At 36.4% G+C, this 15,144-nt stretch overlaps 1 protein-coding gene across 2 annotated transcripts in view; it reads left to right on the forward strand.

Moving 5' to 3' along the window:
* The window catches only part of BARD1 (BRCA1 associated RING domain 1), a 73,856-nt gene extending 61,049 nt beyond the window's left edge, over positions 1-12,807 (forward strand). For both annotated transcript variants that reach the window (XM_024763191.1, XM_024763192.1), the window contains 2 exons: positions 9,928-10,025; positions 11,083-12,807. In XM_024763191.1, the coding sequence (XP_024618959.1) occupies positions 9,928-10,025; positions 11,083-11,415 (431 nt within the window). In that variant the 3' untranslated portion in view covers positions 11,416-12,807. The remainder of the gene's footprint in view (positions 1-9,927; positions 10,026-11,082) is intronic.
* Positions 12,808-15,144: the final 2,337 nt, after the last annotated feature.

The following is a 15,144-nucleotide window of genomic DNA, read 5'->3' on the forward strand; positions in this document are numbered from 1 at the left end:
GAGGCTGGGTCTTGTCTTTCTGGTGGGCAGGTCCACGTCTGGTGGTGTGTTTTGGGGTGTCTGTGGACTTATTACGATTTGGGGCAGCCTCTCTGCTAATGGGTGGGGTTGTGTTCCTGTCTTGCTAGTTGTTTGGCATAGGGTGTCCAGCACTGTAGCTTGGTGGTCGTTGAATGAAGCTGAGTGCTGGTGTTGAGATGGAGATCTCTGGGAGATTTTCACTGTTTGATATTATGTGGAGCTGGGAGGTCTCTTGTGGACCAGTGTCCTGAAGTTGGCTCTCCCACCTCAGAGGCAAAGCACTGACTCCTGGCTGCAGCACCAAGAGCCTTTCATCCACATGGCTGAGAAGAAAAATTAGAAAGTATTAGTAGAAGTAGAAAGGAAGGAAGCAAGGAAGGAAGCAAGAAAGAAAAAGAAGGGAGGGAGGGAGGGAAGGAAGGAGGGAAAGAAGGAGGGAAGGAAGGAAAAAAAGAAAGAAAAGATAAAGTAAAATAAAATAAGATAAAATATAATAAAGCTATTAAAATAAAAAAATAATTATTAAGAGAAAAAACAAACAAAAACGGACGGATAGAATCCTGGGACAAATGGTGGAAGCAAAGCTATACAGACAAAATCTCACACAGAAGCATACACATACACAGTCACAAAAAGAGGAAAAGGGGAAAAAAATCATGAATCTTGCTCTCAAAGTCCACCTCCTCAATTTGGGATGATTCATTATCTAAAGGAGGGAAGGAAGGAAAGAAAGAACAAAGATAAAGTAAAATAAAGTTATTAAAAAGTAATTATTAAGAAAAAAAATTATAAAAAAAACAGACTGATAGAACCCTCGGACAAATGGTGGAAGCAAAGCTATACAGACAAAATCTCACAGAGAAGCATACACTTACACCCTCACAAAAAGAGGAAAATGGGAAAAAACCATAAATCTTGCTCTCAAAGTCCACCTCCTTAATTTGGGATGATTCATTGTCTATTCATGTATTCCACAGATGCAGGGTACATCAAGTTGATTGTGGAGCTTTAATCCGCTGCTTCTGAGGCTGCTGGGAGAGATTTCCCTTTCTCTTCTTTGTTCGCACAGCTCCCAGGGGCTCAGCTTTGGATTTGGCCCCGCCTCTGCATGTAGTTCGCTGGAGGGCGTTTGTTCTTTGCTCAGACAGGACGGGGTTAAAGGTGCTGCTGCTTCGGGGACTCTGGCTCACTCAGGCGGGGGGGTGGGCGGGCACGGAGGGCAGGGGGAGCCTGCGGCGGCAGAGGCCCGCATAACATTGCACCAGCCTGAGGCCCGCCGTGCGTTCTCTCAGGGAAGTTGTCCCTGGATTCCGGGACCCTGGCAGTGGCGGGCTGCACAGGCTCCCCGGAAGGGGGGTGTGGAGAGTGACCTGTGCTCGCACACAGGCTTCTTGGTGGCGGCAGCAGCAGCCTTACCGTCTCATACCTGTCTCTGGGGTCTGCGCTTTTAGCCGCGGCTCGCGCCCGTGTCTGGAGCTCCTTTAAGCAGCGCTCTGAATCCCCTCTCCTCGCGCACCAGGAAACAGAGAGGGAAGAAAAAGTCTCTTGCCTCTTCGGCAGCTCCAGGCTTTTTCCCGGACTCCCTCCCGGCTAGCCGTGGCGCACTAACCCCCTGCAGGCTGTGTTCACGTCGCCAACCCCAGTCCTCTCCCGGCCGGCGCTCAGACCGAAGCCCGAGCCTCAGCTCCCAGCCCCGCGCGCCCCGGCGGGTGAGCAGACAAGCCTCTCGGGCTGGTGAGTGCCGGTCGGCCCTGATCCTCTGTGCGGGAATCTGTCCGCTTTGCCCCCTGCTCCCCTGTGGCTGCGCTCTCACCCACGGCCCCGAAGCTCCCCCCTCCGCCACCCGCAGTCTCCGCCCGCGAAGGGGCTTCCTAGTGTGTGGAAACATTTCCTCCTTCACGGCTCCGTCCCACTGGTGCAGGTCTCATCCCTATTCTTTTGTCTCTGTTTTTTCTTTTGCCCTACCCAGGTACGTGGGGGGTTTCTTGCCTTTTGGGAGGCCTGAGGTCTTCTGCCAGCGTTCAGTAGGTGTTCTGTAGGAGTTGTTCCACGTGTAGATGTATTTCTGGTGTATCTGGTGATCTCCGCATCTTACTTTTCCGCCATCTTCCCGGAAGTCTCTGTGTTGTCTTAATGTCAGGCAACTTAGTGTGATTTTTAAAAAAATGTTCACAGCTATTCAAAACTAGTTGAAAACCATCTATATTAAGGAAAGATGTGGTGGACCAAAGCTTTCAAAATTAATCATAAAGATTTATGACTTATTAAAACTAGATCTTGTGTTTGAGGTTATCCACCAGCTTGCCTGGTAGACAGAAGCTTTACTGGCTGAACTATATAGAAAGTTTAGTATCCACGTTTTATGGCATTTTCCACAAACCAAGTAGATTAAAGAGGAAATTTCATCTAAACTTCCTCTGCAGAGAACTGTCTTATTTAAAAACTTAAGCAAATTTAAAGAAATTAACAAAAAGAATTATACAAAACAGTCTGGATCCATTGGATCCAAATTTAACTATTGGAAGGCTTCTGTTGAAACTTATTTTGTCTTAATTGGTCCATATCTTTTACTTCTTTATATTATATATATAGAGAGAGCATCTTACAGTGTCATAGTTAATGAACTTTGAATGAACATTCTAAGAATAGGGCATAATTATACTATTGTAGTAGCCATTCTGTCTCATCATATTTATTTTACAGATATTTTATCAAATGGTATTTATCTTTATTTTACAGAAACGGGAGATACAGCTAGGGAAGTTCCTTCTTCAAGATTAAATTTGTGCCTGAGATTCTGCTTTAGTCCTAGTTTTGGTGCTAATTCCTCACAGGCAACTAATACCCATCCCCATACAGGGTGAATTTTGGTAATGAAAGAGGTGACTAGAATGAAGATTAGAAGATATATAAATATGCCATTTTATTCATCTCTTAGAGAATGAAAAAATTGGAATTGCATCCTAAGGATGTAAACTAGCCTTCAGAAAGTGAAAATGTATTTTACTGACCTGTTCTTTCAGTACACTGCTTTCAAAATCTCATCTAGCTTAACCTTTTTTTAAAAAAAATTTAATTCTGCCTCTTCATTTCTCATCTCATTGTGATGGGGAGAGCAAATGGTTGTCCTCTTTTCTTTCATAATCTCTTCCTCTCCCCCACTCTCATCTAAGTTTAAATAAAATTGCTGCTATAGAAGTTCTGAAAGACCTTAGCACCTAAGGGAATTGCTGTGGGAATGTGCCAGACATTTTGCACTGGACTTGTGTCTGTGAAGAGAGGAATGGCCAGATACGGTGTTTCTTTGTTTTTGTTTTAGATGAGGAAGATTGATCCTAAGAGGCAATCATTATATCATCATTTTGTAAATAGCTTCATAATCAGATTAATAAACATACTTTTCTATTAAAATTTATTTCTTCGAATGGATGTTGAGTGAGCTGTGGAATTTTAAAAATACAGGTAGTTTTTACTCGTCACATTTTGCTAATTATCAAAAAATAAATGTACCAAAGCATTTCTGTCAGCTAAGATTGATTAGGCAACTTCATGCTTAGAGAAATATTTTACAGAGATTGTCTAAGAATAAAAAAAAATTAACATCTGTTGATATAATAGTCCTACTTCTGAGAATATACTCCAAGCAAGTAATACAGAAGAAAGAAAAAAAACTATTTGCATTGTTATTTCTTATAACAAGAAGTAGGGGGGAATAACCGGCATGTGAGAAAATTGAGAACATTCTGGAATGCTTAAAGGTGTTTTATGAAAAAAATTTTATTTTTATATGATAATTAGTAGGACTGAATATGAAAAAACAAATTTGTTTAAATTTTTTAAAGAGCATAAAACAATTATATCTTCACTGTCAATACATAAATGTGTGAATATGTACAGGGAAAGAAACAATCAAAACAGTTGTAGATTGGTAGGTAGAGGTCTGTTAGTTTATAAGAGTTTCAAAATCAATGTATGTCTCTTAAATTCAAGTTTTTTATGAAGAAGTTCAAATTCTCAAGTTCTAATAACAATTAGATCTTCTTTTTGATCTTTTCTAAAAATTAATTGGGTAGGTGAGGGTTTCATTCTTTTTTTTTTGTGGTACGCGGGCCTCTCACTGTTGTGGCCTCTCCCGTTGTGGCCTCTCCCGTTGTGGAGCACAGGCTCCGGACGCGCAAGCTCAGCGGCCATGGCTCACGGGCCCAGCCGCTCCGCGGCATGTGGGATCTTCCGGGACTGGGGCACGAACCCACGTCCCCTCCATCGGCAGGCGGACTCTCAACCACCGCGCCACCAGAGGGTTTCATTCTTAATCAGGGACATTAGAACCTGTGTATGTATATTGCTCCAATCTGGTACACCAGATTGTTGATGCCTGTTGTGCAGACCTAGCAGATAAATGTTAATATGGTTATTGTCCAATAAAAATGGAAGTCTTACATAAATATTTCAGTTTTAAATATATGACTAACAAAGAACACCAAGTATGAGTTTTTAAATTATTGAGGATTGTTTTGATATTATTATTCATAATACAAAGTTTTAGAATTGATACCCAGATTTTGCCCAAGCAAATTTTATGATACAGTAATATATTTTTGTGATAGAATTTGACCTGCTTCTCAATATGCATTAAGTAAAAAAAATAAATTTAGCAAACTATCCTATGGGGAAATGTATTTTTATGTATAAATATGCTTATAATTAGAATATTGGCTTAAAAAGTAGCCAAAAATAAAGTTTTTCAATGGTATTTATATGAAAACACAAAATCTAATGATCTGTGACAGTTGATTTCCTAAATCTAAATGTTTATGATGGCACAAAAGGAGCATTTACCTTTTATTTTACATTTTCAGCCTTCATTTTATTGTCCTTCCACTCTTCACTGTGGAATTTCATAGTATTGGGCTTAGCTCTTCTTTTACTTGCCATCCTATTTTTAAAAAATTTCAGTGAGAGTGAAAGTTGTTTTTCCATTTTTGTCATTGTTGTAAAAAGTTTCCTCTTAAAAACCATTTCCTTTTGTCTGAAGTTTAGTGATATCATAGCCTATTTGACTAAAAAGCCTACTAGAAAAGCATCTAAAAATAATTTTTTGTTGTTTTTACAACTTGGGTGTTCATTTTCAATACAATCAGAAAGGAAATTCTTCAGTGTTTATTTTACTAATAATGCAGTTTTCTTGAGTTACATAAGTGCCCAGTTTGGATCTAATGACATATTTATTAGGATTTTTGATTTTGACATGAAATATTTGATTCTGTATCTTCTTTTTTTTTTTAGGATAACATTTAGTGTTGGCTAAGAGTAATTTTTAATTCTGATTTTCAGTGCTATTTCAGCCAGTGGCTTCAGAAGAATAACAGTTCTTTAAATTAGGAATTTATTTATTGCTCTAGCTTTTGAAGAGAGTAAGCACATTCTGTGGTCTTCATGGAGGGATACTTTCCTCTTTGGACATTTAACAGATCTCCATTTGAACGCTTCATTCTGTCTTCATTGTATTCTATAATCATTTGTATGTAGCTGTAGATTCAGAAACCCTTTTTTCTACTCCCTCCCACTTGTGCAATCCTTTTTTTCTTTCTAAAACTAGGAAAAGTGACTAAACTTAATATAGATTAATGAACATCATCAGTGGTTCATGCAGCTGAAATGAAAATATACATCCATGGATATATGTGCTTTTATGAGGTAGGAGGCAAGAGTGGCTCCTAGAGATTCAGAATAAAGGAATACATTTCTGGATGGTACAAGCTTCTTTAAAAAAAAAAAATCATATCCCAGAATTCATAAGCTGCATTAGTATACAGATTCTAGACTTTGCTTAGGTAGCCAGAGCTACTTTAATGACTTCGAGTTAATGACTTTGAGTTAAGCAGTACTTTGGGAATTGGGCTGCTTACCTCTATATAAAAAAGTAATAAAATCAGGGCAAAAGGAAAGCTTACCTGAAATGGTATACACATGATCCGGAATACATCTGCGCTGAAAAGAATCTTAGTTTTAATAAGATAGGTAGTTGATTCCTGTACTTCTGAAAAATGATAGCTTTGGTCAAAATCTTAAAATATAATAGAACATGTGAAAAGTAAGAAAGATGATACAAAGCATACATTTTACAAGGATAGTGGCTTGACACATTTTAAAGTATATATCATTCTGGCATATTCAGAAATCTCCTGTGTTTACATAAACAATATAAATTATTCATGTATAGTCATTTCAGTTTGGATTCAGATCCTCCTATCTAGCTGAGAAAGTTAACTAGTGATCTTGCATATGCATATTTCTTCACAAGAATCCATTTCTGATGAACTATTTTATTGGCAGATAATGGAATAATATGGACTTTATTAAGTACAAATACAAAATATAATTTGGTTGAGTTTTAGGATGTATTTTTTTATTGAAGTATAGTTGATTTACAATGTATTAATTAGTGCTGTACAGCAAAGCAATTCAGTTATACACACACACACACACACACACATATATATATATATATATATATACATTCTTTTTTATTTTTTCCATTATAGTTTATCATAGGATATTGGATGTAGTTCTGTGTGCTATACAGTAAGGAAGTATCTTTAAATTGGTGGAAAAAGACCTGTTTTAAAATATTTATAGAGATTAAGGATTACAGTATATATTATACTTTAGATGAGTTTATGACTAGGAATGTTGTGAAAGTTCTGATAGTTTTTTTAACATGGAAAATAGATTTAACACTTCTTGCTGCAGTTTGCTTAACTAACTTACGTTCAGTAATTAAAACCTTAAAGTATTATCTATTATTTAGGTTTGTTAATTAGGTCGTATTATGGCTTGTAGATTCTTCCATTTCATTGATGATGTTAATATATCAGCATTTAGGTTGCTGAAAGTTTAAAGCATTTCATTCTTGTTTTGGTAAATCAGTTCAATTGGTTTATCTCAAAAGAAATCTACTAGGAAGTTGATATTAAATGTAATTATCGTAAATGTCTACTGAGAGGTATGAACATTCTGAAACTCATAGGGTACAAATGAGAGAGTGGCAGCTTTGGCATCAGTCAGATTAAACAAACTCATCAATTCACTGAAGACAAAGCCAAATGCATTGTTCTCCCCCCTCCAACCCCCCACTCCCAGGTAGTCAGCAGTTTTTGACACTTTGGTATACCTTTTGGCTAATCTCTTAAAAATAAGGATCCTCCTGTTTAGTCATCTGTTAAGTGGTTATGTCATTTATTTTGAGATACAGTATATTAAATCTGAGTGGAGAGTACCTGGCATTTCCTAAGATGCTTTATTTTTTTAATAAAATAAAGATAAAGAAACACTTATCTAGAAGTTGGAGGATATCTGAGTTCTCATCTCACATGTATCACTGGGAAAGCTGCTTAAATCTCTTAGGATTTAAGTTTCCTTATCTATGAAATGAAGAGGTTGATTAGACAAGCATCAAGTCAAATTGGCAATCTAAGTCCAAAACAGATAAAATCTATGTGGTTTAGTTCAGCATAATCATTTAAGTTTTGTGTCTTTAGGTATGATGTACATTTTCCTATTTGTTACAGTCTCCATAACTCCCTACCACTTAACACAAGGTTCCCTACATGATTATATAATTTGAGTGGCCCTTGTAGGTGTTCGAGTTACAGTCTTTGGACTAGATGTCACACCCGAATTTCAAAAAATTCTCCATGTTTTCTGTTCTACAACGGCAATTCTAACAGATTGTTATAGACCTAGAAACTGTTCCTTAGTTTTCACGGGGAAGCTATATTTTCCTTCTTTAGCTGATATTAAGTGGTAGAGAGAGTTGGCAAATTGTTACTTGGAATAAAAGGATATCAGGAACACATTCTTCATTTAGCTCAGTAATTGTAATTAGAGCATTGGATTTTTCTGCCTGCCTTTACAGAAATTTACTGAACAATTGCTATAAGGCTGAAAGTTTTGTGACTTGAGGCATGTTTACACTGAAAGAGTACTGGCATCTTCCTCTGGTAGTGCCATGCTGCCCTCTCGGTTTCTCTTGATGCCCTGCTTATCTCATTCTGGTATCTGTTAAGACTACATTCTGTTGATTGAGTAACGCTGGCATATTGCCTGGATCAATTGAAACCATTTTAGTATGCTTTTTTGATAGTTTAAATAACCAGTCAAATAAACCCATAAAATGGATAAGCAGCCAGCATAGGTACAGCCCATTTATTTATTTCTGTAGTTACACATAAGCTCTTTACTTGTTACAGTTACTTGATATTATAGGAGTATTCAGTGTTCAGTCCTTGGCTTTATATGCTGGCATATACAGTTCATCTAAAGATACTGGTATAAATGCTCTTCACATATCATCAGGAAAGGAGGTTTAGGAAGGCGGTTACATGCTTAAGTGATAAAAAGTAAAAGTAATAATTTATATATGAAATAATGAGTTTGAGGTAAGTCAGTGATTTGGATAGATTGGTAATGTTTTTTGCATTGGTGTTTAATGTAGAACCAATACATGATGTCATGTAAGCACACACTGTCAGTGTTTCTCCTATGATTTTGACCTAGTCAAAAATTTTATTTTGAGACTCATTTTCAGTATACAGTAAAGTTAATATTTTAGTATTAGCTTCATTGGAAAGATAGTTTTTTATACCCTGTGAGTAGTTATTAAAAATTCTATTTTTAAAATATACTTTTTACTACATGCAAAAAACCAACAATTCTTTATAAAAGCCATCATATTTATGATAAGTTAGTGAGAAGAGTAGAATTCAGCGTAGCAAACTTAGATAAATATGATCCTTGTATTGAAAACACTGGGGATGTTTTAGTCCCCAGGCAAAACTAGCAAAAAATTAAGAATCACATGATAGGGAATTATAGATATGCCAGGGTTGAGTGTTCAACTGGAATATGCATTCATAGTCCCAAGTTAAGAAAAAATTCAGTTCCTTGACAAAGCTCTGCTTTTGTTGAGATAGATGTATTCAGTCATTAAAATATTCTAACTTTTATATATTATGCAATGTCTTGGAATATCTCAGTTGAAGCAGCTCTAAAACATTTGAAATATTCACCAAGTCATCTCTAGACTGGTGACTTCATTGAGTACCTGTCAATTCCAAACATGTCCCAGACTCTGCTTTACTGTTTATTTTAACAAGAGCTGTAGAGCCCCTGTTATTTGACCAGCTTAATAAGTGAGGTGTTCTGGACTCAAGTACTTTCCTTAATGTCAGATCACTTATAGTCTAACAGGAGGTTAGGCATAGGACCACCAGAATGAGTGGGGCAGATGATAAGACCTCGGGGTCAGATCATTGTGGGCTGAACTAAATGAGGGACTTTTTATTACTTTAATTTTGATAATGGTTATAAATTACAATTTAGATTTTTATTCTGGTACATGAAATAATGTACTGATTTAGGTTTTTCAGAAAGAAAACTAAAATTTGTATTCAGTACTACTTCATTGCTCAGTCCTCTGAAGAAAAGATTTCTTACATTTTCTTTATATGGAAAACCAGTTTTTTTTTTTTTTTTGCCGTACGCGGTCCTCTCACTGCTGTGGCCTCTCCCGTTGCGGAGCACAGGCTCTGGACGCGCAGGCTCAGCGGCCATGGCTTACGGGCCCAGCCGCTCCGCGGCATGTGGGATCTTCCCGGACCGGGGCACGAACCCGTGTCCCCTGCATCAGCAGGCAGACTCTCAACCACTGCGCCACCGTGGAAGCCCTGGAAAACCAGTTTTATTACATTTTGTTTTGGCATAAGTAAGGTTTCTCTTTCTGTTTCAGAACAATATTTAACCATGAAGAAGAAAAATCACTTAGGTAAATGGCATAATTTCAGTGTGAAAGAAGTAATGCTCACTTGATACTTATTTTGCTTTTATCCTCGTTTTTTTCCCCAGGGGTGAAAGCATGTCTACAAAGAAAAGAATATGAACAGGAAGAAAAGTATGAAATTCCTGAAGGACCACGTAGAAGCAGGCTCAACAGAGAACAGCTGGTATTTTCCTTTTGATACTACTTTTATTGTTCTTATTATAACTTAATACTATTATTACCGTCAGGAAAAACTTCTCCTGCCCTTTCAACAAGTACAGGTGACTGATTAAAACTTTAATTGTGCTTATTTCAAGCACTTGATTCTGAGAGATGATTACAATGAGCAGTAAAAACCAGAAGGTAATAATTTCATACTGTTACTAGATTTTGGGCATCTTGAACATTCCCATAAACCTTTCAGAATCTGAGGTGAGTCTCATATAGGAAGTAGCTTGAGAGAAGACTTAGAACTACTGCTCGGATTTAGTTAACCATGTCTTTATTACCATATATTGTAGTTTTAATGGATAAAATTCTATTACCCTGTTGACATATAGGTATATTAAAAATGCCAAAGAAAAGTTTTTGTAGAAGGGACTTGTGAAACTTTTTCAGTAAAGCTCACAGAAGTGTGTTTCATATCTAATTGGATCCCTAGCCATGGCCATATAATGTATTGTGTTCTAAGGAAAACATTTCTAGAATCCTGGAGGCCACACTCCCACGTCACTGCCCTGGGGACCTTAGATTGGTAGTATATAGGAACCTAAATATGGATGGGCAGAATTGGAAAACTCCATAGAAAAGCTGTTACTCTTACAATTAAGTTTAGCTTGGTATCTGTGAAGCATGTTTCAGTTACCCTAGGAAGGAATTCTTGGGGCTTTAAGTCCCACAAAATAAATGAATAAATATTCTGATATAAGACACTTGATGAACAGGTTTTATATGGATGTATACCATACACACACAGAGAGACACACACACAGAGCACACCTAAAATGTGAGAAGAGTGAAAAGCACCAGAGTCTTAAGGAAAAAATTGTATAGGAAATCTTTATTTGCGTGAGTATATATACTTTTTACCTGAATGGTTTATTTGAAATACAGCTTGTCTTAGCACCTCATTAAGTAGCTTCTTAGCTGCTTGTGACTTTTCTTTTTATTTCCCTATTCATAAGCAGTGTTTTTAAATATTTTGGTCTGCTTTTAATGAGCTTTTTTTTTTGTTTTTTCAGTTGCCAAAGCTGTTTGATGGATGCTATTTCTATTTTGGGGGAAGCTTCAGACACCATCCAAAGGACAGCCTTATTAAGCTTGTCACTGCATCTGGGGGACAGATCCTCAGTAGAAAGCCCAAGCCAGACAGTGACGTGACTCAAACCATCAATACAGTCGCGTACCATGCCAAACCTGATTCTGATCAGCACTTCTGCACACAGTATATCATCTATGAGGATTTGTCTAATCATCTCCCAGAGAGAGTTAGGCAGGGCAAAGTCTGGATAGCTTCTTCCAGCTGGTTTATAGATTGTGTGATGTCCTTTGAGTTGATCCCTCTTGACAGCTGAATCCTATACCAAATGTACATTTCAAATTGAACTTACACAGTGTGAGAGCCCAGTGACTGCACTGTTTTGATCATTCACATTTTTACAAATAAGTAGACTCATTCATACATTTTTTTGCCTTGAATTAAAAAAAAAATTGCCAGATTATGAATTCATTCTATGTTTACCATTTAGATGCGGAGATTGCTTTAAGGGATTTTTCTTTTTAAAACTGGCATATGTGTTGATTCATCATGTCTTTCTATTCACATTATCAGCTGTCAAAGATTAATGAGAGGGGATCAGAACTGTTGGTTAAACATACAAGTGATATCATTATGTCTCACCCTTTTAATGTTCTTTGATGAAAAAAATCCACACCTGCCACCAGCAAAAATACTTGCCTTCGTTTATAGAGCAAATAATATTGTCAAATAATTTATTCTGGCTTTGTTATAATGAAAATAGATTACCTGGTCTAAATTTGCCACCATAGGTGTTAAATTCTTTTCCTGTCTACAGTTGTATTTATTTTGCTACTTATAATTTACTTGTTCCTACATTTTTGTTCCCTTTTTAAAAAAATCTTGTCTCTTAATCAGGAAATCATGATTTGAATCTCAACATTACTGTTCTCTGGTGGTGAAAGTCAACATTGGGCTCATGGCATATTTTTATTGTATATATTTGCTTATTGTTAATCAACTTATAACTGTGTTTATATATATATAAATGTGTAGAACATTTTCTCTAACACATTTTAGAGACATTGTTAGTCAAATGTAAATAAATTAGGGAGCAGTCTTTCTGGTAGACCTTATGTATTGCTAAAATAATTTTTCTGTAGGTCTTAATTTCTTTCTTCATAAATTGTTTTTCACTTTTGGATTGCTGGGGAGGCAGAAGTTGGTGATTACTTGATTTAGAACAGATTTTTGTCCAGGTGATACAAAAGGCTATGATAGTAAGTTTAATGGTAGTAGTGAAAAGGACTTATTCATAATACCAGGACCAGGACCATCAAGGCTGCAGAATAGTAGACAGGATGCCACCTGAGAATGGGGAGACCTGGGAAGGTTACTCTGGTCTGAGTATTTCTTATTTGTGAATCAATAAGGTAGATTAGATCATTTTAAAATATTTTCTAAGAAGTAGAATTCTTTAATAAGTCTTTCTAGAAATTTAATGTACTTATAATATTAAAGACATGGAAAGGGTGTTACTGTTGAGACTTACCAGTTTGGTCCCTTTTGGGCCAAAGGGACTAGTTTGGTAACCATTAGATGAGAATACTGAGATTCTGAAGTTCATGGACATTTTAAGATCCATTTATTTGAAGTTTGAGATTCAGCTAATTATTTCAAAATAAAATTGACTTTAATCCCTTCTTTGACATGTTATTTTTCTATATGAAGAAATAAATTATGTGAACACAATAATACAGCTGACCCTGACCTTCAAGGGTGAATTAGCTCTGAAACACTCTATCCAACCAGTATTGTGTTTGTTCCACATTTCATTCAAATGGAGAATGATAAACAACATAGCACCAAGCAAATCTGAGGGGTTAGATAATGTCTGGATTAAATAATTTAAGACTCTGGGATTTTGGTTGTCATTTTTGATTTATCACTGACTTCTAGTCACTTTCTATTGCCTCATTGGTCGTATTCCTAGACAGGTTTGTGTTTGTTCCTCCGATCTGAATCCCCGTTTGTAAAAACACTTTGGGGGAGTTGCTACTCACTTTCCTTTGCACTTTCTTGGTTTGTCCTCCTCCCTCTTTGTTGGATTTTGTGTCCCACTGTTAAGCAGTTTTGTTCTTGGTTTCTTTAAGTATTTATTTTGGCAGCAGTTAGTTGATGTTAAGCTCTTGAGACTTGTATTTTCTGTATAGATATACTTGTAATTATTTTCATTTTTCAGTCATAGATTCAAGCTTCCTTTTTATTCGCCATAAATCACTAAAGTTCTTTGTGCTTCCACATCTCTGTTTCTTCTATAGAGGTGACTTACTCTGCACTGTTGAAGAACGAGCCTCTGCAAGACTTGTGAGGAAATCTTTCAGCTGACAAAAGCTTGTCTTTTTGAGCACTGCATTTCTAAAGTATATTAGGTACTTTATTACTTAAATAAACGTTTTTGAATACAGTGTAACCTTGGTAGTTTGGAATCATCATGAAGACTGTCATTTATTACAGTGATTCCCTTGTGGTTCATTTTTTTTAAACTGAAGTGTAATAGATGTAGTACTGTATCAGTCTCATGTGTGTCATAGTGATTCAATATTTTATATACATTTCCAAATGGTCACCTTGTTAACTAGTTACCATTTATCACCGCACAAAGTTATTACAATATTATTGACTATATTTCCTATGCTTTGCATTACATCTTCATGACTTTATTTTATAACTGGAAGTCTGTACCTCTTAATCCCCTTCACTGATTCTGCCTGAACCCAACCCGCCAACCCCTTTCCCCTCTGGCAACCATCAGTTTGTTTTCTGTACCTGTGAGACTGCTGTTTTGTTTTTTAGATTCCACATATAAGTGAAATCATAGAGAAATTGTATTTCTCTGTCTTATTTCACTTAGCATAATACCCTTTATGTCCCTCCATGTTGTCACAAATGGCAAGATTTCATTATTTTTTATGGCTGAATTTGTTGATATTGTATATAAACATTGTACATATAAGTCACATCTTTTTCCACTTTGTCTTGATGGGCTCTTAGGTTGTTTCTGTATCTTGGCTATTGTAAATAATGCCGCAGTGAACATCGGGGTGCATATATCTTTTCAAGTTAGAGTTTTTGTTTTCTTCAGGTAAATACCCAGAAGCAGGATTGCTGGATCATATGGTAGTTCTACTTTTAACTTTTTGAGGAAGCTCCATATTGTTTTCCATAGTGGCTGCATGAATTACGTTCCCACCAACAGTGTACAAGGGTTTCTTTTTCTTCACATTCCCTCCAACGCTTGTTATTTTTTGTCTTTTTGATCATTGCCATTCTGACAGGTGTAAGGTGATAAACACTGTTTTGATTTGCATTTCCCTGATGATTAGTGATGTCGAGCATCTTTTCATGTGCTTGTCGGCCATCTGTATGTCTTTGGAAAAATGTCTCTTCAGGTCCTCTGTCCATTTTTAAAATAGGGTTGTTCTGGGGTTTTTTTGTTTTTTTTGTTTTTTTTTTTGTTTTATTTTTGGATATTAAGTTATAAAAGTTCTTTATATAGTTTTGATATTAGCTCCTTATGGAATATATGATTTATGAATTCAGTAGGTTACCTTTTTATTTTGTTGATGGTTTCTTTTGCTATGCAAAAGCATTTTAGTTTGATGTAGTCCCATTTGTTTAATTTTGCTTTTGTGTCCCTTCCTTGCCTGAAGAGACAGGTTCGAAAAAATATGGATAAGACCAATGTCAAAGAGCTTACTGCCTATGTTTTCTTCTAGGAGTTTTATGGTTTGCCTCCAGCTTTGTTCTTTCTCAAGATTGTTTTGGCTATTTGTGATTCCATACAAAGTTTAGGATTCTTTGCTCTAGGTCAGTGAAAAATGCCATTGGTATTTTGATAGGGATTGCATCGTATCTGTAGATTGCCTGGGGTAGTGTAGACATTTTAACAGTGGTAATTCTTCCAATCTATGAGTAAGGTGTATTTTTCCATTTATTTGTGTTGTCTTCAAATTCTTTCAGAGTACAGGTCTTCCACCTCATTGGTTAAATTTATTCCTAGGTG

Source organism: Neophocaena asiaeorientalis, unplaced genomic scaffold (genome assembly GCF_003031525.2).
Source record: "Neophocaena asiaeorientalis asiaeorientalis breed wild unplaced genomic scaffold, Neophocaena_asiaeorientalis_V1.1 scaffold86, whole genome shotgun sequence".
In the NCBI taxonomy this organism is placed as follows: domain Eukaryota; kingdom Metazoa; phylum Chordata; class Mammalia; order Artiodactyla; family Phocoenidae; genus Neophocaena; species Neophocaena asiaeorientalis.